Here is a 25,616-nt window from a genome sequence, read left to right on the forward strand (position 1 = left end):
GGTGTCTGCAAAGAAAACCCAGCTTACTACAAATCACCATAGTATGCATTAAAACTGCATGAAGTCTGATTGTGATCACCACAGTTTGCTTCAGAATTGCCACAGAGCACCACTGCAATTACAATAATGTGGCTCTAAATAGCCACTGTGTATAGTGACAATTTTAGATGCAATTCTAGTAGTTCACTGCAGATGCAAATTTGTCCTTGAAATTCCGTGGACAGAATGCCTTACATATGTTTTGTTCCAAATGTCTTGTCCTTGTGCTAACAGAGAGTCAATTAAATGCTGGCTTCTGTGTAGTATATTTTCTTTTAGTTTCTGGTGAGACCTTCTGTATACCATTGATACATTGTCCTAACCCATCGGAAAGCATGTCCTATGCCACTGCAGTATTATAGTATTAACAAAGTCATGGTTACAGATTTACTTGAAATTGTGTAGTTGCTGACATTTTTATGTATGGTGGAACAAGTCAGGCCAAATACTAATTCAAAGCCTGGCAGATAAGTCTGGTTTATGTGCAATTGCTTTGAAGATGGTGTGTAACTCTGCCTAAAGTGATATTTTCCAAACATTTGTTGCTTCCCTCACGTTGTCACTTTACAATTATGTAGCATTATGGTTTCACAATTTCCAGAAGTCATCGCACATCAAGCATTCATATCCAGTCCCATTTACTTCTTTTTGTGTTAGGCAGTGATTTCTCAGGGATGTGTGTGTTTCAGAGTAGCTCATATGCTTGCACTGTACCGGTGAAGTGGGTCCCCTTCCATAGCCAGTGTGAACACAGTGAAGATATGCGCTTACAAGATGCAATGGTACTCCAGTCTCGTGTCTGATGGAGTGTCGGCTGTCGCCATACCGTCTCCTCAAGCCCTGGCAATGCATCGAGCCTGTGAAAACACTGTCAACAGCCTGCCATGTCCGACTGGGCCGGCGTAAAGCCAGAAAATTTGATGCGCAGCCCCGGCCAGGGCCCGTGGGGCACACACCTCCAAAATAATATTCACTCTCCCAGCAAACGATGGCGCATTCGTAATCAATACTGTCAACCCTTTCTATTGCGCTAATCTTGCCTTGTCCCTTTTTTTTTTCCTTCTTCTTCTTAACGCTCAAAGAAAGAAGAGAAGTGGGGATCTGTTCTAGTAGCTGTTCAATGTGCTCCTTTTTTTCCCCATCCGCTATGTTTTTATTTGAAATAGAACACATCTGATCAATAAAAGTGCGTTTGAGGGGAAGATATGGCAGAGGCAAGCTTGAGAGGGGTACCGTAGAAGCAATATTAGCAGCCTCCTCCTCCTCCTCCTCTCCTAGCAGAGATTGCGTGTTTCAAGGTGTGATGCTGCACTCTCTCCATCTCGCCTCCTTCTCCATCTCGCCTTACTCTCACTCTCCCTCTGTCTCTGTCTGTCTTTCTGTCCCTCTGTCTCTCTCGTTCTTTCTCCTTGTATTTGAAGGGGTGGATGACACTCCAGTCCTCCATTCATGGTGATGAGTTGCCATGGTGATGAGAGAATGAAAGAAGCGTGTGTTGCAACTAAGATGAAGGGTGATATAGGCATCACACATGTTACGTCAAATCTGGCAAGTGTACATTAAAGCATGAACATTGGAAGGTATACTCTACTGCATTGCAATGCCTTTGATGAAGGAGCTTTGAGAACGAACTGCAGTCATGGATCTTCTTGAAAACCATTTTTTTAACAGTTCTATAGGAACATGACTCCAACAATATCCTTTCTCAGTGTACCTTTGCTCTTTTTGCATCATCTTCCAAAGATTGATCAGAGGATAGTTTCTTGGAAAATTATCCAGCAAAGCACTGACCTCAATCACTGGTGTTAGAAATGGGTGAGCTTTAAATGTTGATGCTACAAACACACTTTGCTTACCATACTGTCTGTCAACAGACTATCGTATTGTGCTTTGGAGATAAATGTTTAGGAAACAGATCTGAGATGGGATCTCCTCTGTGGAAGACAAAATAAGCTTTCTTCCCTTGGAAAATAGAGGGGGAAAATTCAAAAATAAAGCATTACCCCCAGCACACTTTTGCCTGCAGTCTTGTACACCATCCTATCAACAGTGGAATGGTCTATAGTCTAGTATTGCAGAGCTAGTGACAGTTTTGGGGGCACCAGTGTGTTTACTGACACTGTAGTAGACTAAACAATGGATGAATTTTTTTGATGAGGGACTATAAAAGCAGAAAGTCGTGATGACCCAGATTTATGTCAGGTAGTTATTTTTTGTCATGACGAGATGAGGAACATACAGTGCATACTGGTACATTTATTTCCCTCTACTGTAATCATTTGCTCCTGAAAGAAAAGTCTGCCATCAGCTCTCATTATTAACCACCTGCTTAAAGGACAAGTTCACCTTCATAAACATAAGGATTGAGGGAATGTAGCAATATTAGTAGAACACATCATTGAAAGTTTGAGGAAAATCAGACAATCCGTTCAAAAGTTATGAATTTTTGAAGTTTTTGTGCAGTACCCGCTGGATGAGAAGACTACTGCAGTGTATGAATAACTTAGATGTCACATGCGTACAACAATATAAGGAAAATATAAAGAGAATTTCACAAAATTCCATCTTTTGAAAAAAGTACACATTCCCCTGACTCGTTAACGATAAATGTTATGGGTAATATTATTCCCCCTGCCTTTAGAAAGAGGCAAGTCAATTGCTCTTTTATTATGCGAAAAAAGTGAAAATATGTTGAATTTTCTTTTATATTTTCTTTATACTGTTGTACGCATATGACTCACAAGCTGTAGTAGTCTCCTCATCCAGCGGTTCCAACACAAAAATTTAAAAAATTCATAACTTTTGCATCGATTGTCTAATTTTCCTCAAACTTTCACTGATGTGTTCTACTAATATTGTTGCATTTTCTCAATCCTTATGTTTATGAAGGTGAACTTGTCCTTTAAGATGGCAGACTCCTGCATTTTTTTCCCCTCTCACTCAAACTGAAAATAATTGTGTTGTAGACTTCTTCGATTTCATTGTATCTGTTCAAATACTGTAAAAATTATCATGATCATTACACTTTGCACATTACGCAAATTCATTATCTGCATTTTTGTTTGAATACATGCATTGTTAGTTCATGTATAATTTTCATGCAGAAATACAGAAATATGATCCAACTGAAACTGAAAACAACAACAACAACAACAAAGCATTCATAAAACTAACAAGGGATACAGTTCTCTGACAGCATCTTGATTGATGGCATTTTAAGCGAGGATTGTTTAGTCCTGATATATATTTGAGGGGATTCCAAAGAAGATTCCAAAAATTGATGCAAGTGGTATTGCCCAGATACTGATTTAGTGACTGCTTAAGAGTGGCAAGTGCAATGATGGTTTCTCCCCCTTTTGTATGTTTGTTGAAAAATGTCAAATTTTCACAATGCCCTCTTGTTTGTTTGTTTTTTTTTTAAATCTGTGTGCTTGTTGCTTCATGAGGTTGTATGTACGATTTTCTGGAGGTTCCCTGCAGTATGGAGATGTTAACCAACATTTAGGCCCATACTCTATTTAGAGGCACTTTATGAGAAGAACGAACGATAAACCTCCACTCTCATGTCATTCCTAAATGGATAAATCCCTACAATGCTGGTGAATACCCCAATATCATTTCATTAATTTCTGATGTGATTTGTCGCAAGGAATGCTGATGTGTGCTGCAGTCCTTCATTTGATAGTTCATCATCTTCTGCAGATGATTATGTACTTTAATGAAAGCTAAGATGACACAGCCTCCCAGGTTAGACAATGGAAATAGCTGTCTTGCGCGTTTGCAGAACACCAATTTTTGCCTAGTTAGCGTCGTCTTGGCGTTTGCATCACAGATCTAAAGCTCGCTAGTAGCCCTCTAAAAAGCATTAATGTGATCTCCTTCATCACTTATCCCTCTAACTTCTCTCATCCAGGTGATATACAACGGAGAGGATTTCATGTTGGAGCTGCTTGACTTGGCCTGCGACAGGGATCCATTCGTCCAGATAAGTGGCAATGTGATCTTTGCCATTGAAGATGTGGACGCCATAGATCCAATCACGTTTCTCACCGAAGACTCATACCTCCTGCTCCCAAAGTGGAACGCTAAGGTAGGAATTTTCTTCTCTTTGTTCTCTTTTTGGCTTTATGTATGCACCGCTGTTGATCTGCATGCTGAGGGGATAAGTAATGTTCGCTTTCAGTGTCCTCCCCCCCCCCCCCCAATAATCTACCGATTTGCATGTGCAACTGTATGTTTGCATGAGGCCTTTTTGCACAATAGCTCTGCAAAATTGTCAGCATAGATGCAGAAGGTGATAGGTAGCTATACAACTCAGTGGCTTTCTGCTTCTTAGCTGACAATATTGGAGGGGAAAAAATGATTTCATTTTCATTTCCATTAATTGTCTCTCAAACTTGTTCGCTCGTGTTGAAGTGTATGTGCAGCTGTCTGGATTAATCGTGCGTCTCGATGCTGAGGGACTTTTAAAAGTCTATGGAGGAATGTCAGCTTTTGCTATGTTTTTCTGATGATTTAGAGGCATGCTTGTGAGAAGAATGCGCCATCTTTTACCCCCTCCTGCCAGAAGGAAGCATTCTGGCCAGACTTTAATGGAAAGGTCCAGAATGCTTTGCCGTCCAAGACGGTGTCAGAGTGTCATCAGGTGAATATCCCTTTAGTCAGCAGCCTCACACAAATCTAAGACGGAATGAGAGAGGGTAGAGAGAGGGTGATGGAAAAAAAAAATCAATCAGGGCATGATGAGGAACAGTAAGAATTGTGGAAGAGCTGAAACGGAAAAAGGAGGAAGAAAAGAACAACATGCCAAGAGTGATATATGGAGAAAGGAATGGAGGAAGGGATGATTGTGAGAAAGAGATAAGGAGATCTAATGTGAAATGGAATGAGAAACAATCTAGAGAGAAAAGAAAGGAAGAACTGACCCCCTTTATAATGATATAATCTTTTTTTTTTCTTTCCAACTTTTAAAAGTGAAATGATACAACGCTTGAGAAATCTGTTTTTTCATTCGTTCAGTTTATTTCCTCTTTCTGTTAGAATTCAACGATTTTTCAAAAAGATAGAATTGTTGCAGATTTCCTCTAAATGTCTCCCAAATGATCTTACAAAGAAATACTTCATACCCCGAATATTTCGCGAGGTTTTTATTTTCGCGAATTTCACGAGTCAGGTGCTATTCGTGAAATTAAAGACATGTGAAAATATTGACTCCGAACCCCAATGTGAATGTGACGTACACATGTACAATTCTCTGTTCAGTACAGGACTCCACGATTGCAAATTTAGCTACTCACAAAATTGTCAGGAATTCTCGATTCGCGAAAACTTAAGACTCGCAAAATATATGGCGTATACAGTATATCAATGATATTATGTATGTTATTGAAATTAAAACCTTAATATCCTAATAGATTATCATTGGTACTACCTGATTTTATATATATTTCCCCCTTTTTTCTGAGTTTTTTTTTTATTCAGATGAAACGTTTGTGCATGAAATTCCTTTAAACTCATAGATTTTTGATGCAGACTGTATAAGTTGTCTGTATGAAATATCCTTTCCCTTGTACAATTGCTTTTGATTTGTTTTTGTGCAAGTTGGCCAAAGAACTGAAAAATATAGTCATGATTCAGTTTATTTTATTGTGTCTGGAAATAAAAACTAATGGGGGGGGGAGTAATTTAAGTATTATGCGTGAATCCTCTTGCATTATTACTATCATCAGGGTGTGATGCAGCAGATTCTACCCCCACAAGATGCCTTAGGGTCAATGGCACTGAACTTTAAACATGCGACTCCAGTGTTAGTGTTTGTAGGAGCGGTGTGGGCTGTTGATTTGGTTAGCAGATCTGGGCAATCTGTTATAGCCGTGTCAAACAGTAGGCCGGCCAGGGAGTGATTACTGTAGCCTTGTCGCGGATTTCGTTACATTCGAGTTGGGGCTGCTCACTTGCACTCCCATCTGTGTGTGTGTGTGTGTGTGTGTGTGTGTGTGTGTGTGTGTGTGTCTTAGGCCCAAAAAAGGGGAAGAGAGCAAATGTCTGTTTGATGCACTCTGTCCTACTTTTTACTGAAAGATTGATGGTCTGTGCCCAGATGAAGAAAGACTAGAGGGTTGGGGTAAAGTCTGAGTCCATCTAAGATATTTATACAGGACCCAGTGTTGCCATTCTCATTACCACAAACACTATGGAGAGAGATAGAGAAAAGGGTCCAGAATGTGTTTGCAAATGTAATATTCGGCTACTATGGGAAGCTTTGTAATGTCATCCATTCTAAAGGTTAAAGGTTACCCTCAGCCACGAGCACACACTTGGCTCTTCTGGAAATGTAAGGTGGGATTTGCTTGGCGGATTCCCCTTCGTTGGTGTGTCTACATTGAAACGTAATGCTTACATGCCGTTGCCCTATCACTCATCAAGGCATGAAAGATCTAGCATCTTTCAACATGAGAAGTGTGCTTTGTGCAGTTTCTTTTTCCCCTCCCTTCAATTTCTCTTTGTATTTTTGTCTGTCAAACCACTAATGACAGTAGCCCGTACAGCTGGAATGCAAATTGGCAATGTCACAAGAGTGGCAACCGATGTGAAGAGTTTCTGGAAATGAAGGAATACGTAGTACTGATAGCAGATGAGCCATTAAGCAGGGTGTATGCAAACTATTTTAAGATGAGGTAAAATGCTGGCCTTCGCCGCCGTGCTCTTAGGCCCCCCTCTTACAAGACTCGGATCTCAAGAGCTCATGCAGCTTTCAACAGCACGTCAAACCTCCTCTTTGGGTTTACGGGCACGTCGAAAGGGAAAGCGCACAGAGGGGACAAGAAGTGGGAGAGAGTGGTCTCAAAATTATGATGACGTACAGACTAATGCAGCAAGGAAAGCATCTCTGCCTCAACAAAATGATTCAGAAAAAGAATGAATTTGTGAGCTGTTCAAGTTTCTCACAAGTGGAATTAAGTAGCAGTTTGATTTCCCCAAAAAATAAAAGACTGCATTTGACAGCAGTAAAGAAAAAGAAAGATAGAGATGGAAAGAAAGAAAGAGTAGATGTATGCATAATGATGGAATATATGAATATATATGAATATAATCAACACCTGTCTCTATTCATAAATCATAATTCAATCCATGTCAACGTCCATTGTACTATTCCAGAGAAAAAGTAATCAACACTTTTTCAATAGAATGATGATGCAATGGTGCACAGATGTTTGCATTGCTATGAAGATACACCAAGTGACAGTAGATATCTGTGAGTTGTTTTCATGGGAACAGCACCCCATAAAGTCTTCCAAGTGCTCAATTCTCACACTCTATCTTTTGAAGGAATGAATGAATAGATTAACTCCTTTTCCTGAAGAAGTCCAGTATTTTCTCATTCTCAACAGTCGTATTGTGCATAAATAGAATACAGGTGAAATTTACAATTCTTTAAAAATGAGAGAGAGAGAGAAAGACAGCAGATTTGATACAGAAAGAATTGAAAGTGAATGAATGAGGAAAAAGCAGAGACTGAAACCTAGCAAACAAGAATGTAAGAGCTTTAAGGGAGGAGGTTGAGTAAGCTAAGTATTCTGAAAAGAGTTTGTTACCCCGGTGTAAGATTCACAGGGTGGTGGGACCTCAACTTTGTGAATTAGAGAAAAAGACAGAGAGAGAGAGAAGGAGAGATAACACCAAGGGTCCTTGTGATGGGAGCTAATGTTATGAATAATTGAAAGGTGATATCAGCAACATTGTGGCCCTGCAAGGCACAGCGAGGGGGGTGTGAAGCGGAGCAACATGGGGGGCTTAGATTTGAGAGGCTGGTGTGGAGAGATTTGGAGCGGGATGGATGAGTGTTCCTTCCAAAGAACAATGACAGGAAAAATGTTACACAGATTGACAGACACGGGCTTATCACGGCCGTCCTCCTTCCCCAAAACGGAGGCGTCCCGAGGAAGCGCAAATTTCAACGGGTATTACGGGGTCCATTTGCCTGATTTCCGTCAATCGCCGCGGCGGCACTCCCCGAGCTTTCGTTTCCATGGCAACATCATGGCTGAAAGGGTGCTGCGAGTTTGGCTTACCTTGGCGGAGGAGCATGTGCTTTGCATGAGCAACCATCTTGGCTTGTCCATGGCCCTAACCTGTCACTCCGTGTACCCTCTGATTACTCTCACACGCAGTATGTGCATGAGTCTTTGAGTAACTTCTGTTTGCTAGTATATATATGTTCCAGCGGGCCAGTCGTTTAGTTTGTTAGCTAATCCCACTCCTTCCACTGTAGATACGTGTCCATCACAGCCATCATCCTTTGCTTACATGTTGCAAAAAAAAAAAAAAGAGAGTACTCCTCCTGTGTTTGCCAGTGCATGCTATTAATATGTAAAGTGACCATCCCACATCAATTTTGCGCCCCATATTTTGCAGTGAGAGAAATGCTTGAATATGCAAACTAATGATTGTCTTAGACTGTTTGATTGCTTTTCAGTATAGACGCAGTAAATGTAGGCGCTTTAGGGTAAGTCTTCAACTGAAGGTTATTCATGTAAATTTTCTTCACCTTCAAATTTTGTGCTCCATTTTTTTCTTCAATTTGTTTCTTTATAGCTAACAGTTTTTTTTTTCTTTAAGGTTTGATTGGAGCAAGCAACTTGTTTATGACCAGTCACTTATCTCTCTTACAATCTACTCTTTTTTATGCACTTACATTTTTAAGATGCTTTTTATGATGATTACTGCATTTTCTTATTATTCACTTCTGAATGAAACAACTTTTTTCAAAGATTTTTCATATGCACTTATTCTTCAGGATAGCAGCATGCATCTGAAAGCAAGTTTCTGAAATTCACTGAAATAAGTCTTATCTCACTTGTGTTTCTTATTTTGTGGACTATCTGTATGAACAAGCCAGTTTGTAATTAACTCAAGTGCATGACCTTTGTCTTAGTTGGTTAGGCACCTCACTCCTTTTGAAAGCAACATAATGCATACGTTTGCCTGGTGTAGCAAGTTAAGGAGTTCATGTTCATACAAACAATGAGCATGTATATTCCAGGCAACAAGAATGGCCCCTCAATTAACACTCTCAAAAAAAAAAATCCATCTAACATTTTGCATTGAATGCATAAAAAACTTCCTCCGTTTTCATTGCCAAATACTAGACTTTAATAGACTCTTTTTGCTGTCATGTGGATGTTCTAGAGAACCATTTAGAAGGATTACATGAACAATCATTACATTACAGTGAATTTAAAAACCAATACACCTCTTATCATAAATGACCTTTTACTACCGATGTGCAAAGTGGAACTACAAATTGGCTTATTCAAAATTTTATTTTTATTTCAAGTTTCCAATCATTTACACAACGCCATTATGACTCTTCTCTGTAAAATGATTATATTGAATATAATCATTCAAATTTCTCGTTTAATGACCTTCTACTTATATTTGCTGGTATGCCAGAAGAATGGAAAACTTCTGTACATCTGTCACCAGATTAGACTCCCAACCCCAGCTGTTGCATTGTTTACAAGTGGGAGGGATCACTGGGAATTAGGAATGCTGTGTGTATACCAGACTGGATTTGAGGTCACTATAATTGTTGGGAGCTTGCTGAATGGGAATAGGGGCATGGGGGAATTAAGAGAAGAGTAAAAATAATGAATGACAGATAGCATTATTCCTGTATGGGAAGGCTTATCATCCAACTCATTACAGCTGTGGCATGATGGCATTTCTCATGTGTGAAGTACGATGGTGTTTTTTCATAATAGACTCGCACCAGTCGTATTTGTATAGTGAGTCAGCACAAAACTTTAAATTTGGAGATTTTAAAGTGAGAAACCATAATTCTGTTGACATTTTGTCATATCATGTGAGATGATTTAGCACATCGAATTTATCATCGAAACAAAACATTTTTGTTCTATTGATTTACGAGGGCACAATTGGTTCTTTCATACACTTAAAGCTTTACTGAGATCAAAATATGAATTTGGCATTTAAAGGGATAGTACAGTATTGGTGGAGATGAGAATTGGTCTTTTAACTTTTTGCGAGATACCAAGAAAACACATACGAAATAGTACAGAGCATACCATCTTAAGAGGAAGTCAAAGTTTATTTGATGAAAATCGGGTTTGGAATGACAGAAACATCCAAAAACAAAGTAAAACAAAGCGATCGTAATAAAGTGTGGGTCCCACACTTTACTAGAATCGCTCTGTTTTGGATATCTCAGCCATTTCAAAACCAATTTTCATCAAATAAACGTTGACTTCCTCATGGAATTACATGCTCTTTCTTATTTCATAAGAGGTTTTTCATTATCTCACCAAAAAATGTTAGAAACCTGAAATTAGGTCTCAACCAAAACTATACGATCCCTTTAACTTGTTACCCAATTGCTGTAATAGCTTAAACCCAAAACCAGCAAGAAACAAGTCTAACCTTAGCTTCTTCCACATCTACTGCTGAAAGTTGTCATCACCCAGATGTCCATCATCAAGCAAAAACACATAAAATGTGTGCAATTGGTAGGAAATTTTAGATCTTGTATGGGTAAAGTGCAATGTTATAATTGACTGAGATAATGAGAACAAACAAACTGGTATAAGTTTTGTTCAAACTAGATGTAAAGTATAAAAGTTGGGAAACTTGAAAATGTGTACAAAATAGTGAAATTTATTTGCAACCACATGTGAGGAAGTAATGAGTCGTCAGCTCACAAGTTAGTTTAATTTAATTTAGTTATTGCTAGAGAATGTTATAAATAACATGTTTCAGGTTGATAATAGAGTACCAAAGTGTGATGTCATAGCCATTCATCGCCATGGAAACTGGTTCTAAGTAACCTCACCTGGCCCGAGTGTGAATATCTACACCCGGTTCCAAACCAAGCATTCCAGACCAAGCAAGAACAAAAGACTCTGATTTCATAACTTCGGTACTCTGTTTGGTAGCAACTACAACCCTTTTCCCGGTTACATTTGTTGCATCTAGATTATGCAAACCTACAATGATTTGCAGTGGAAGGCTCCATCCTGTAAAATTATAATTTAAGGTGGTGCTGAAAAATTTACATCAGCAAGTTTTCAATCGGGCACTGAGAGTGTAAAAGCTCATGATTCATAGATTTTCTGATAGATTAACATGATTCCCATAATAGGCTTATGTCATCCTGCATGGTGATTCGTGTGTGAAGTACAGCATGGGGAACACTCTAGGTTACTCGCTTTCCCGATTGATTTCGGCTATCGTCCCCCTTCTTCCACACTTTGATGTGCCGACATCATAAAGGAAATAAACAACAACTTAATGCACCTGACAGTCAATGAATGTGTTGATACCCATTACTGACTAATAAGGTATGGATTTAACGCACACAGAGGATCAATGTATATGAAGAGGTCGATGACTTGTACCATTCCCTCCCAGTCAGTGCTCTGTGATCTGCAGAATTTTGTCGTGTGGATCTGGTGTTGGCACTGGAAATATTTACTTGTTTATAAATAAAGCTATACAGTGCACTCCCGGTCAACAAACACGGTTATACCGAAATTCTGGTTATAGCGAAGTAGAAATTTGGGCTGCAACGTTATCCGCTGTATGTATTTTTATTGTTTATTTGTTAGGTTATAATGAAATTTCGATATAACGAAAGAAAACTGCTGGTCCCGAGGACTTTGTTATAATGGGAATCCAGTACACTGTTAATATCTGGAGAAGAATGCAACAAAAATTACAGCAATAAATGGGCAAATTTCTCTTCAACATTTGACAGATGACAAAGATTTGTGATTATGTGATTTTGTTCTAAGTTTTTTGTGGTTGGGTAAAAAAATTCTCATTAGTGGGTCGAGCTTTATTGTGTACCTCAGGTTAACCTCCAAATGACCATATATAATGTAGCTATGCATTGCTGATCTTCTGCAGAATATGCAACCTGTGCATCTTTACACATGTATGTTTTTCACTGAGTTGCTATATCTACTGATTCATTGTGAATGATAGTGGTAACTTTTTATGTTTTCTACTGAACTCCATCCCTTTGAGCCATTGAGCTTACACTCCTATTTAAAAGAATGAATCAGTATATTTCCAAACATATAAATGCTGCACGACGTGATTTTGTTGTCAGAGTCCATCCAATACATATGCGGATATGAAAGCCTGTCACAATTGAGTCAACAGTGATTTCTAAGGACATTTAGACGTGACTATTGAGAAAAAGACCGTGGCATAATGATGCAATATTTGCCTGCCCTCACAAGCAATCAGAACCCATTCTACCCCGAGTCGGCTATTCCCCGGATACCTGTTTGTGTGCACAAAATAGCTCGCCCATGACCGTACCATAGCATGCAAACAAGAGGTCATATGTGGACTGATTGTTACAATTAGGTTGGACTCCAATTTATTGCAAGCAACTGTCATGATGTGAACACATGCTATTTGTCTGGAGATGTCATTTAAATGAGGCCCCCGGGAGATAGAGAGATAGAGAGAGATAGAGAGATGAAAATGTGGCAGCATCATATGCTTAGTAAAAGCCTGCATGTAAGATACACATCCATCAGTTTATTCTACATCCTATGATATTTATCAACATCTTAGCGAGATACATTATTATTATATACGTTATTATTATTGTTATTATTATTATTATTATTATTATTATTATTATTATTATTATTATTATTGTCATTATTATTATTATATAGACCAGGGTTCAGTTAGAAGGAACTATCTAAATGCATGTGTGCTCAAAATTCATATCAATATCTCCAAACTGCCTTCTTCTCAGATTATCACGTACTCATAGCATAATTTCGTGATGAAGGCGTTTCCCTCTTGTTTCTTGTATCATTTTACTCCTTCCAATAGTTCAGTAAAGGTCTGTCTGGAAAAAAAAAAAGAAATCAGGACATGTTAGGGAAAGCTGTACACTATTTTCTGGGCTCTGAAATCACAAAGACATAGTTTACTTTTCTTAGATGTGTTCTGAAACATGTCTCTTTTTGTTCGCAAGTATATGTAATTTTTCTGCCACAGTTATACCTAATGGACTAATAAGTAGATAGCAGATCAAATAATTTCTATCAAGTAACACCATGTAGAATCTCTCCTTTCGACGGATCTCTGCTTGCAAGCATGACATGATACTCTGTACAACACCTAAAAGATTCTTGCAATCTGATTGGTCAATTGCTCATCACATAACATAGTTATGTAACAAAGTACCACTGCTTTTATGTCATGCAATTTTGTTGGAGCAGAAATGGATAGCGCTCAACTGACGTCACCACTTTACATTGAATCCAGTGTTAAGCTCATGATCAACTTATAGTTTTTGCACAGTTGCATGCCTGTGATGTCACAATAAACATACCTTTTTTCGTGCAAAATCAGTTACAAGCACGTATTCAATCAACAACTTAAACTGATCATTGTTTTCTGACTGGACTGTGCCACCCATTTGCCTTTCATAAAAAAATGGTTGTCATTTTTGTACTAGGTTCAAGAATTAGTGTGGACCACATCTGTTGACATCTGAGGTGTTGTATAAAACAAATAGTGCATGGTCTTTACTCACACTTGTGACAATTCACTATTTGTATAATGGACAGATTTGTCATCATGTGCAAGGCATTACAATTAATGATGCGATACTCATTATACTGATGCAACGTCTCTACTGCTAAGAATGTCCTATCGTCTTGTTTATTTGTCAGATGAATAGTGAGGCGGATGTTGCCCCAGGCCAGGGACAGGTAAAAACCATTTTGATTCAGAGTATGTTCTCCATTTCGTCGTGTGAATGTTCAGCCTGGATTCCCCCTTTTCCCCCTTTTCAACAGTTTGTTGCTGTTTGACATATTTGAAAATAGATTAACATGATATTAACCTGTCTGTCTGTTGATGGCATCTTCACACTTTTTTTGGAGAGATGGCCCTTCCATATCTGCTTGGATGGAGCAAGCTGGTGGTATGGTGTCACTGGTAGGGAGTCACATCACTTTCAATGTGTGGGACCATGGATGTATCACCGACTAACACAGCAATGCATGGAATTTGTGGATGGCATGTCACAGTTGGATCCTTGGCTTTAGAGCTCTTCAACAAGATGTTTCGAGATATTTTGTTGTGGATAAGTTCTTTTATACTCTAAATTAGGCAATTTGCAAGATGAGGGAGTATGATTGAATGAAAACATCAAGTAATTGTGCATTTCTGCAAGTGCTGTTACCGTGCCAAGTTGGACATTCTATTGGATGAAATACACTCATTATGCCTTAAGCACTGCAGAAGAAGTATTTGTGCTTCATTATGTGGAATTGAGTTAATGTCTGCTTGTTCAAGCCAAAAATTGGGTCAGTTGATAACGCAAATATACAATGTCTTATACCGTGTAATTGCCAGATGAGCACTGCTCCTATTGAGAAAACAGTAGTGCTACAATCTTCAACCAACTTCTCCACCAGTACTCGGAGGACTCTATCATCCTTTGACATAAATCATATTTCGATTTCAGATGACATGTCTGAATTATTTCAGCAAAGTGCTAATTTTCGCAAACTTGTTATCATAGTAGAGAATAAAATGTTTGAGCATTCTACTGTGGACATCACTTCACCCATGTGTGGTGCTGTATATGATAGTGATTTCCAAACCATTCTTGCTGTGCAGAAATGAAACAGCATGACAATTCGCTCTACCCTGGAGACATTCATTCTGCATCAATTGTTTCCATAGTTGATTAAGGAGAAAGTGTAAAATGTATTTCTGTACTGATATTACACCCTCCATTTCTAGTTGATACACGCTCCCCCCTTGGGGTAAGAGTATCAGAATTTCATCTTGTGTGACCACACCCTTTGTTTTTCAAGTGTTTTACCAGTTGGATTTAAAGTAGCATGATGTTTTGGGCATCATTACTGTCATTTTCATCTCTCACAGCTTGTTAGTGTCACAATTTGTTTTATGACTACCATTGTTATGAAAAAAAGATATTAATGTGCAACACCTTCTTCTAGATTATCTATCTAAACACCTACATAAGAAATGATACTATATATTGCATGAGAATGTACTGAATATTGGATTCACAGATTTGTCTTTGTGGTATGGACAAAAATGACAGAGCTTAGTGTTCTCACTGTTTTAGATGTTATTAACTTGGCATGCCACATAATAACTATATTTAATTTAACTTTATAGAAATATGATCTTTCAGCTAATCATAATATATTGTATAGCATTCTTTTTGAGAGCAATTTCCAAGTCCTCATTTTTACTCATGGGTGTGAATATCATGTAATATCACAAGTCCTAAAATGGAGGGATGAAAAATTCCTAGAGTAAGGCAAGAAATACTGTACTGGAAATGTCTTTCCAAATTACGATGTATTAGGTGAGGATTGCTTACTGTTTACATCAAAATATTTATCAGATTTTTGAATTAATCACAGTGTAAGCGGAAGGCAGTGACCATGTCAGAAAACACTACGTGAATCATATGTCATTACAGGTTGTTTGGGGTTTTTTATGTCAAGTCCCTGTGAAATTAAATGCCTGTTTAGGAGAAACTTTTACCCACTGTTAATCTTAACAGACAATGTTATGCATTGATTTTTTTTTTTGACTTGGCCTTTGTAGAAAGGTTTTGTTGGTGAATCCAAAGATATGATGCCTTGCATATCAGGAAGAGAACCATTACACCTTTAAGAACTTTGCTCTTGACATACATCCCCTCCTCCTCCATCCCTACTCCCATGGGCATCCAGTGGTAGATCTCGGTAAGCGGGGTGGTCTCTAAATCCCAGTATGAGCCCTAGCTGCATGCTCCAATACAGAACCCGGGGGCCATGAATGATGGTTTGTAATTTTACACATCGCTGCACAGTGCACTCACGTGGCTGCGGCCCCTGCCTCCCCTCAAGTTTTGCCGTGATACGTCATTAATGGTGCAGATGAAGAGGGTAAAAAAGAAAAGCTGAAGACTGATACACTCCGTTCCTTGAGGGGCCATTTTGCCCCTCCTCGAAGGCAAGAGAGTCCTCTAGTGCCAAATCTGCATCCACCACAAAATGTACATAAATCCATTCTCTTCTTTTACCTGATCACCCCCTTCTCCCCTTCATCCTCTTCTGCTTTCTGCCACCATCCATGATATACTGATTCATCTTCCACCTCCTCCTCATTATCTTTTATTAGATGGATTTGTTCCATCATATTGAGGCTTATCCCACTCTGTCTCCCCCCCCCCCCCCAACCCCCTGTAGCTCATCAGTCAAAAAAAAAGTTGGGGAAAGTGTAGAGATGGTCTACATTTGCAGGCGTATTTGTGCGTTTGACGTTGTCATTATTTGCAGCAAAGATCGTAAGTACATTCCCATTGTAAGGACAATCAACTGACAATGACTGTCCACATCTCATCTTACTCTTGGCAAAGTAACCTCATTACTTATTTAAGATTATCTTCATCTCTTTTCCATTGCCATATTTTGTTTGAATAATCATACTGCACATGATGCAGGTTTTGAATGACAGCCTGTAGGCCTGTTCATCCATGTCGGTTGAAGTTCCACACAATCATCTCACACATCTGGCATGCAATAGATTGCTTTTTGCAAAGAATTGTTGTCCTCTCAATCAAAGAAATGAAAAATAAAACATTGAGGACACACACAAATAATAATTTTGCTCATCTAGTTTCTTTCATCTCCCATACCTCTTTATACTGGTATTGGCACCATCCCTTGTATAATCTGCTGAACTTCTCATTTACAGCCAGACTAGTTCCACTTCCTACCTTGGCAGACATGTGACTTCAACCATGTGGCAGCCAATATCATCCCTCTGCCAAGTGAAGAGTACAATAAGGCCACTACATTATTGCTAGTCTGATGTTTAAGATCCCTAAGGAGATTATTACCTCATGTAAGAATTCTGAGGCAGGATATTTATCCAGGGCGTGAACCAAGACTCTTAACTTTTCATTACTGTCAAAATGTGATGATGTAATGCAATTAATGTGATACGCACATCAAAAGATTAAGCCTCCATATCACTGTAATCATCATACTATGTATTGCATCAACACATTTAAAGAATAAAGTAAGGATAGTAAAGACTGCCATAAAGTTCTACATGTTTCTCTCTTTTTTTTCATACTACTCTTTATCTGCCTCCCCTCACAAGTTCAAAATACTTTTGATTTTTTTTTTTTTTTTGTAAAGCTGCTTCACCTCTGGAATCCTGTCTGTGCTTGATCCCCAAATTGGCAACGTATCAAATGTCTTCCAGGGATGAGTGATGACATGTGACAGGAAAGGGTTGGGTGGGAGATTCATTTCACATGGTCATGGTGTGAGTCTTACTGTCCCCCCGTGATTCATGTTTCCATCTAGGTATGAAAGGGAGATTTGATGAATTCAGCGAGCCGCAAACACAAGTTTTATTGGTGTGGGCTTTACACTGGTTTGAGGATTTTCAAACAGGGGGAGATTGGAGACGAGATCACGTTGCAAAATTCACAGAATATGAAATGAGTGTGATGAAACTTTATTGGAAAGGACAGATACACTAATGCATGAGAAACATATCGTGTTATCAGATTTGAAACAAAATGTAGACTTCTTTGGGGGATATATCAAGTCGATAAATGGCTCACTTCTATCCCAAATCCTAATCAAAGAACTGTCCAAGGAGAGAGAGAGAAAGAAAGAAAGATGAATATAGTAGCATACGATTGAAGAAACATGAAGGTAATAGATAGAGTGAGATGATAAGAAAATTGCAGGCAGTTCATGTACTCTTTCCCCTATCATAATTTGTACCATGGGAGATGAGGTCCAGTGGATCTCATTATTCATAGTCCCGCATGTGATGGAAAATGTATGTTCTTTGCTACTCTCCTATGAGGTCAATGCGAGATGTGTGAAAAAATGGACACAATTGTCAATCTTGTCATTTTTTATTTCATTTCATCTATATATTTTTCTCCTTTTTTCGGGGGGGGGGGGGGGGGGGGGGAGAGGAAGGGATTTACGTGTGTACATAAAAAATATATTCCAGAAGAAACATGCTGCCGTAACACCACCAACCACAAAAAAGGCAGGCTATTGCGGACTGTTTAATACCAACTGATGAAAGTTTGATGGGAGGTATCCATAATTTATAAGTCACGTAAATGACAGTAAAGCTTGCCTCCGCCATCAATTTTTCAAGCTGATGGACTTGCGGGCCAAATCTCTTGCCCCTTTCAGGGATCTCTCTGATTTGTCAAGAAGCGCTATCATCACAGGTGAAGCTATTGACGAGCTCACAAATGCTTTAGTAGAACCGCAGAACCTCATAGAAACAAGGCAGCGAGGAACCTCTGGACCCCCGATGACTCGCATGGTGTCGACCAAGTTTAATGTGATCGCTATCTTGCATTAGCGCATTTTACAACATGAGAGTTTACCCAATTGAGGTATGATTGGGGAAACCCTGAGAAACCTGTGCCTCTTTATTGGCTGATTATATGATTATATGATTTATTCATTATGTAATTTGAGAACTTGCCACAAAAGAAAATGTCGGTCATATTGTACGGGAGCAGTAAGGCCTGAAAGGAGGTAGATCAGTAAAGCTCTTTAGTGAAATTTGATAGATAATGGCAAATTTATGACTTTTTTATTTCAGAGGTTTTATCCCAGTTTTATATCCATTGGGTATTTTACAAGTATTCATCCTGATCAGAGATCATGAAATTACTTGAACATCTCTCCCCATTCTTCAAATGACATCCACTTTACTTTCTTCTAAGTTTTTAAAGAAAATGTATCTTTTAAAATGGCAGTGTCCATGCTTAACCTGTCAGTGTTAATTTCATACCACTTACATGATCAACTCTAAAAAGGATCGTAATTTATGTGACGCTGCATCACAAAACCAACAAAAAGTCACCAGATATTGATTTTGAGATGAGGGCAATATCTGAAAGACCAGACTCTAAGCTTTAAAATGATGTGTAACTCAATACAAATAGACGTTCCTAACCTATCTAAATAATTGACAGGAAATACAGACTCTGGAAAAATGTTTACTGACAAAAGAGGCCTTGAAGTTTAAGTTTTATTCAAATGCGTAATCTCACCAAGCTGTGCTGTTCTATAAAAACCAGTAAAAACACAGTTTATGATTCATTTCATGATCCAAAATTTGGAATCATGTAGAAGAAGGATTGCTCTTTGAGATGATATAGACAGTAAAGATTGACTTGGTGGACCCATTTCACTTGTTTTTGATCCTCACATAAAAATCGGGGCATGTAACTTTGCGATTGGTTTTGTGATGCACGGTCACATATTGAGTCTCATGTTCATAGGGGAAAAGAATAATGGCTGTTACAACTTCATGTTTGATTTTCAGATACATTACTTATGTCTGAAAGGAGTCATGTAAAGTTCATCATGGCTAGGTGAAGGGAGTAGACTTGACATTTAAGAGCTCACTTGTCTCTCGGTCAAGTTCAAATTCAGTGCCATACATTCAAAGGTAATCTTTTTTCAGGATCAGTGCATTATACACTGAAGGAGATTGTTGTATACATTAAGCACTACCATTACCTGTAACCATCAAAAGAGTGCTTTCTCCAACGTTCTCAAAGACATAAGAAACCTAAATCATGTTTGATATGACCGGAAAACTCTACTGCTGTAGAATATCAATCTCCATTATTGGCAAAAAAATCCCAATTTTTTTCTAATCAACGACAGATTTGATTATTCACCGCATGTAATGTCTGGTATACCATGACTTGCGACTGAAATTGCTTATTCATCGCAGAACTTCCTGTCAAATTGTTTGGAACATTAATGTTATATGTCACCCTACAAAAAAAAAAAGTACCAATGGCATATTTTGAAAAGGTCAGTGAATTAGATTTACCTAGTGGAGTAGAATATAACTGGACTAAATGGCATAGATATCATGTGCCTAAGGGCTAATCAAGGTATTATGTACCAGTTTGCCGTAATTGTTCGGTGAGCCAAACCTTAATATCGGCCTATCTCGATACAGCCAGGAATCTCTTCTTAGAATTCTCAGCAGGCAGGAAGCTGTTTTTCGTCAGATAAATATAAAAATATGCCTTTCATAATTCAGCTATGGTACAGTAGGTTGGGAAGATAAAGGTGATACATATATTTTCAATTCTCTAAACTTGGAATTGTGTGATTGCCAGTGGACCTGCACAGATTGAAAAAAAAAAATACAGCATTCGTTTAAGTGAAATCATCAATCTATTTTGATTGTTAATCTTATTCTGATTATTGAATAGTTATTACTGATTTATTTTCATCAAATTATTAAAGCATATCACATAATAGGAGATGGTTAGGTTCTTAAATCCACCATGTGACCAAGGTCCGACATGAAACCATACTCCATGCAGAATTGCAATGTTTTTCTTTTGTTTTATTATGTGCATTAATGGTTGTCACCCTCGGAATCTTACTAAATGTGACAGAGTTAGATACTGATACAAGATAATATGACTTCTTAGAGAGACAAACTGATTGCTCTTGAGCTGTTTCTTCTGTAAGTGTGCTATATTCATTGTGATTATCACCAGCCTTAGTAGTAGTGTCTGCAATATTTCTAGTGTAAATGTCATGATCATGTTGATGTTAGATGAATTTTTCATTTTATCATTATCATTATAATTAGTTTATTTCTTATCATTGTTATCATCATTATCATTTTTTGACACTGATATTATCATCATTGATAAATCAAACATAACTCATGTGCTAAAGTCATCAATTACTCTTGCAATTTTTATTTTGTAGTGATTAACTTTTAAACTTTCAAAGAAATATTAGATGAATAATGTTATTTCTGTGCACTCATCTGTTGACAGTCACACCCAAGTCTACCTCATTCTCACATATTATTAGGGCTTGATATTCTTATTACTATAATATTCATAATACCCAACTGACATTTGAAGTTGTGAAATATTTTGTCACAAGAAGAATGAAAAAAAAAATTCAATTTCGCCCATGACCTTGTGCCATTGATCCTCGAAAGTTTTCCTAAGCAGATTTAATATCAGTGTCCTGTGTGAAGCTCTGTGGCTCATCCAGAGTAGATATGAAGCTAGCCATGAATGAAACATCGCAGCTTGTCTAGTCGAGCATGATTTATATTTCATAGGGGACTGACCAGTGACACTGCCCATGACATTAAAGATTCAGGCGTTATTCCTTCTGTGACTCTTTGGTTTGGGAGTGGGTGGTTGGTGGTGGGGGGAGGAGGGAGGGGGGGGGGGACTTCCACCAAGAGTCCCGTGGTCCCCAATCTTAACCAACAGGTACAGCAGAGGTCAGCTCACCATGTGTGACTCAATCAATCATGAGGATGCTGCCTGAACTGGCTGATGATGTGTAATAGTGGTAAGCAGCTGAGGAAGGATATAGTTTTGGCTACATGTCAGGAGTTCAAAAAAAAATGAGGCTTGCCTTGCACAGTGGCTTTTTAGTGCCATCTGTATAAAGTGTATGGCACAGAGTGAAAATTTTGGATTAGACTTCAGTAGCTTCCCAGGAAAGTGCAAATGCAGGATCATAAGCTATCAATTTCCTTTCTCACAGGATTAATAAAAGCACAGTGAAGGAGTCCATTTAATAGTCACAAAGACAAGAAAAGTATTGGTGGGCTTAGAGAAGCTGATAGAGGAATGTATAGATTGAGCTAGAACAAAAAAAAATGGCCAGAGACTTGGGTAAGAAAAGCCCAATGATGGCAGAGGATGGCTTTTGGTGATTGATTTTAACCTTAAGATTCAGCAGTTTGACAAGGATTGGGAATAGTGTACCCACAAAATTTACATGATCGCTGTTTTACTTTTGTTATTCTTTTTGCAATATTTCTATCGTACAGCTTGACCATGGTAGAGTTCAATGGAGCACATTGAGACGGCCTTACAAGGAGTAAATTTGAAATTCAAGATAAGCTTTGGCATCAAACAGCAGCACAAGAATGGGCAAATCATTTTAAAGGGAGGGAAAGGATTGGTGTAAAAAAAAAATGTGTGAGCAAGGTGAAGTGTTTGTAAAAGAAGATTGCTTTGATGTGAACATATATATAATGTATATGATCATATATATTTATATATTTGTATATGTACATATTTATATACAGTGCTTGAATATTTGTATGTAATGTGTGTTTATGTTTGCCTGTGTCAATTGGGATTGAAAAAAAAAGTCAGTCTGCATAATAAGTATTTGGTTATAGAGATGAGATGAATTCAGGCTTAGATATATATCTAATCTTAATAATCATTGATGGAAAAATAAGACAGAAGGCAAAGGAAATGGGAGAACAGAACAGAGACAGATAAATCCACTCACCAAAGTTAACTCTTAGGTACAATTTAAACCTGTATCTTGTGTCATTACATTTGAAAAGCGTGCAGTCTGTATGTTGTGAGACATTGCCTGGGACTCCGACAGCCAGAGTGCCTGGAGTCTTTGCAGAAAATTGATTAACAAATAAGACATGATGGTGCAATATATCAAAATTTAGCCCAGGTGATTCTGCGATGGGGAGAGAAGAATAGCGCAGAAGTAGCCAGACGCTGCAAACTAGGGAGCACCTCAAAAAGCTTTGTGAGATAGAGAGGGAGAAATCTCCCCCCCCCCCACAAGCTTTCTCTTTCTTAATACAGTGGATAGACATTAAGTGGCAATGGAGTTGGAGCTGAAGTTTGAGTGATGCTGTTCTGAATTACACAACCACTTTGCATTAATGATGCCAGACTTGGTTTCCATCCACCCGACTGTGCTTGAAAAGCATGGCTGAGTGTGCCATCGTTTGTCCTCACGGTAGCTGACAAACATCTGTCCAAACCCAGGCTGAAAGAACTTGTGTTGCCTGGACAGGAAAGGAGAGGGAGATGTGTGTTTCTGCTGAAGCCATGTTTGAGTCAGCTTTCCAATCATGCACCGTCACCAGATGATCTTAGTTTTGTTTTTTGGTGATTTTTTTTTTTGTAGTACTGGTGTATAGATACAAACTTTAGCTAATTTTTTTTTTATCACCATCCTCAGCATCAACATTTCACATTCTGTCAGAGCTAAATATTTGTTGGTATATTCAACAAATTTTGTGCTTATTTATATCTTGAAGACATTCCTGCTCAAATTGGCAACAAACTTTAGGTTTGCAAATGGGAATGCCTTACCCAGCAATTACTCATTAATCCAGAGTTGATGAGTGATCCTTCAGGTAAGGCCACAGCAATCATTGCACTTGCATCACATCTTCAAGTTACCTATCATAGCATGAGAGCATACTCAGTTGTGTCTCGGAGGAATAAATATTAGAAATATCTGTTTCAATCCAGTAGTTCTGAAATCACTATTTTTCTAGATGAAATTGTCATTGTCATTATTCACGCACCTATATTAACAAGCATTGCTTGAAACAGGAATGGTGCATATGTTTTACATTGGCCATGATTAGCTATAAGGAAAAACTTTAAATCGCCATAAAATTTGATTAAAGACCTAATAGATCAGTCTTGGGCCCATGTATGAATGAAAAAGTTACAAAATGATCTCTTCTGCAAGTGAGTAACAAGATTGTATTGTCATGTTGGCATGATAAATATACTGCAAGATGATGCAAGAAGAAAAGATGGCGATCAAGGATTGATGTCAATGAAATGCTGATATTCAGCAGCACCACAGGCTCTTCCTGGTATTAACCTCTTCTGAGCCATTGAGTCAAATGTGTATAAATTTCACACACACATACCTATGGACAGTTTATTCAAGTGGCACACACAGAGAGTTAAGCTTGTGTCTGTTACAAGGTCTGTCTTTGAAATTTACAAATGAAAGGTCATTGGGTGCAGTAGTCCGTGTTCTCATTCTGTCTCGTGGAACATTTTATTGCATCTGATGTTGATATTTTGCGGTGAAGGGACCTGCCATTCTGTGGACATTATCTGTTCATTCATTTCCCGGGCTCATTTCATTTGTGTGCATTTGTGCGTGCATGTGTGCACGTGTGTGTGTCTGTTTGTTTGTCTGTGTGTTAGATGACAGGGCCCTTACAAGCCACAATGTCCATGTCATGACATTATCAGGCCAGTCTCACAATATTTGCCCTGACACTCGCGAGATTAAGGCTTTTTTTCCCCAGGAGAATGACAATAACATCACTGAAATATGCTCTGCATCTGTTAGCTGCATGACGTTGAGATTTCAGAGTAAAATTTTCTTTAGTTCATATTTTAGATTATGTCGTCTGGCCCAGGGGCAGCAGATGTTTTTATTGGTGAATTTTGGTATTAATAATTTCTGAATCAAGCTGGAATTTGCTATGTGAAAATGGATTTTGTTTCATAAGGTATTCAGTGAACAAATGATGAAAGTATTTTGCCTGCACACACAGCCACGCAAGCAAGAAATCATATTTCAGATCTGTTTTGTGCCATTGGACATTCTCATAAGCAGAAGACAGTGTGAATAGAACTAGAAGCTGCCGTTGTGGGAGTTGTGAGATGTAGATTGAGCTCTGAAAGCAGGCCGATGGGATGGTGGTGTTGGTGGGGGGGGGGGGCACAAATGGATCTGCTTTCTCATGAATTGTGATGCCCCTCTCACTTGTGATTGCAACTCTCATCAGGTTTGGTTGGAAGGGATCTGAGATTTGCTGGCAAGTATCAGGAGCCATCAGTAATGCAGAGCTAGGAAGGAGGGACCTTGATTTAAGAGAAATATGCTCATTTGAACAAGAAGTGATGGTTTCTCGGGTTACCGGTACCACTGCATTCAATTCCCGTTGTGAAGTGACATTTGCATCTGAATTTCATGTTTGTTTGTTTGTTTGTTTGTTCATTTCCATCTGAGAAGATGGCTGGATAGCCCATATTTAGCTATGCTAAGCTGGTCTTCCATGGGGTCCAGTTGGATGTGAGGTGGGACCACTCCACCGGGTTAAACACCCTGCTCTTTGCGATGAAAGAATGAAGCGGGATCTTTTACGTGCATGAGTTGTGACTCTCTCATACACAGGACCTTCATTTTATGTCCTATCCGAGGGACAGAGTGTTTTGCCTCTTGCTAGAGGGGACGGTATGATTACACGCAACATTGCTCAGTCCAGACTCGGGTGTCTGTGGTGCGTCTGTGGTGTGGGATATCTTGCCATGTGGCAAAACAGCAACAACAACAACAACAACAACAAAACACACACATAATATATGTTTGTTTTGTTGTTGTTTTCTTTGCTACACAATGTCTCAAGCCAGTCACTGATTCTGAGGTTTAAACTTCAACACTAACTTGGAGTGCACCAATAATATACAATGTAGTAAGCAGACATGCATTACAAATATGGGTGCAAGCTGTATTCAGAAATCACTGCAGATAAGCTTGAAAACTGAAGATGCAACACAAATATGGGTGCAAGCTGAATACAGAACTCATTGGAGATAAACTTGAAACTGAAATATTACAGTTCCAAAGCAAGCATAGTTCCAAAACAAGCATTTGAAATAGTCACCAGACAGGAAATAACAT

The 25,616-nt window shown here is 38.5% G+C and overlaps 1 protein-coding gene across 1 annotated transcript in view; it reads left to right on the forward strand.

The window, feature by feature from the left end:
* LOC139735016 (neurexin-3-like) overlaps positions 1 to 25,616 on the forward strand; it is a 113,620-nt gene that overhangs the window by 59,430 nt on the left and 28,574 nt on the right. The window contains exon 4 of the mRNA XM_071645793.1: positions 3,953 to 4,129. Coding sequence (XP_071501894.1) covers positions 3,953 to 4,129 — 177 coding nt within the window. The remainder of the gene's footprint in view (positions 1 to 3,952; positions 4,130 to 25,616) is intronic.

The sequence above is a fragment of the Diadema antillarum genome, unplaced genomic scaffold, assembly GCF_040938485.1.
Source record: "Diadema antillarum isolate AM-2024a unplaced genomic scaffold, OU_Dant_1.0 scf00000027, whole genome shotgun sequence".
NCBI lineage: Eukaryota > Metazoa > Echinodermata > Echinoidea > Diadematoida > Diadematidae > Diadema > Diadema antillarum.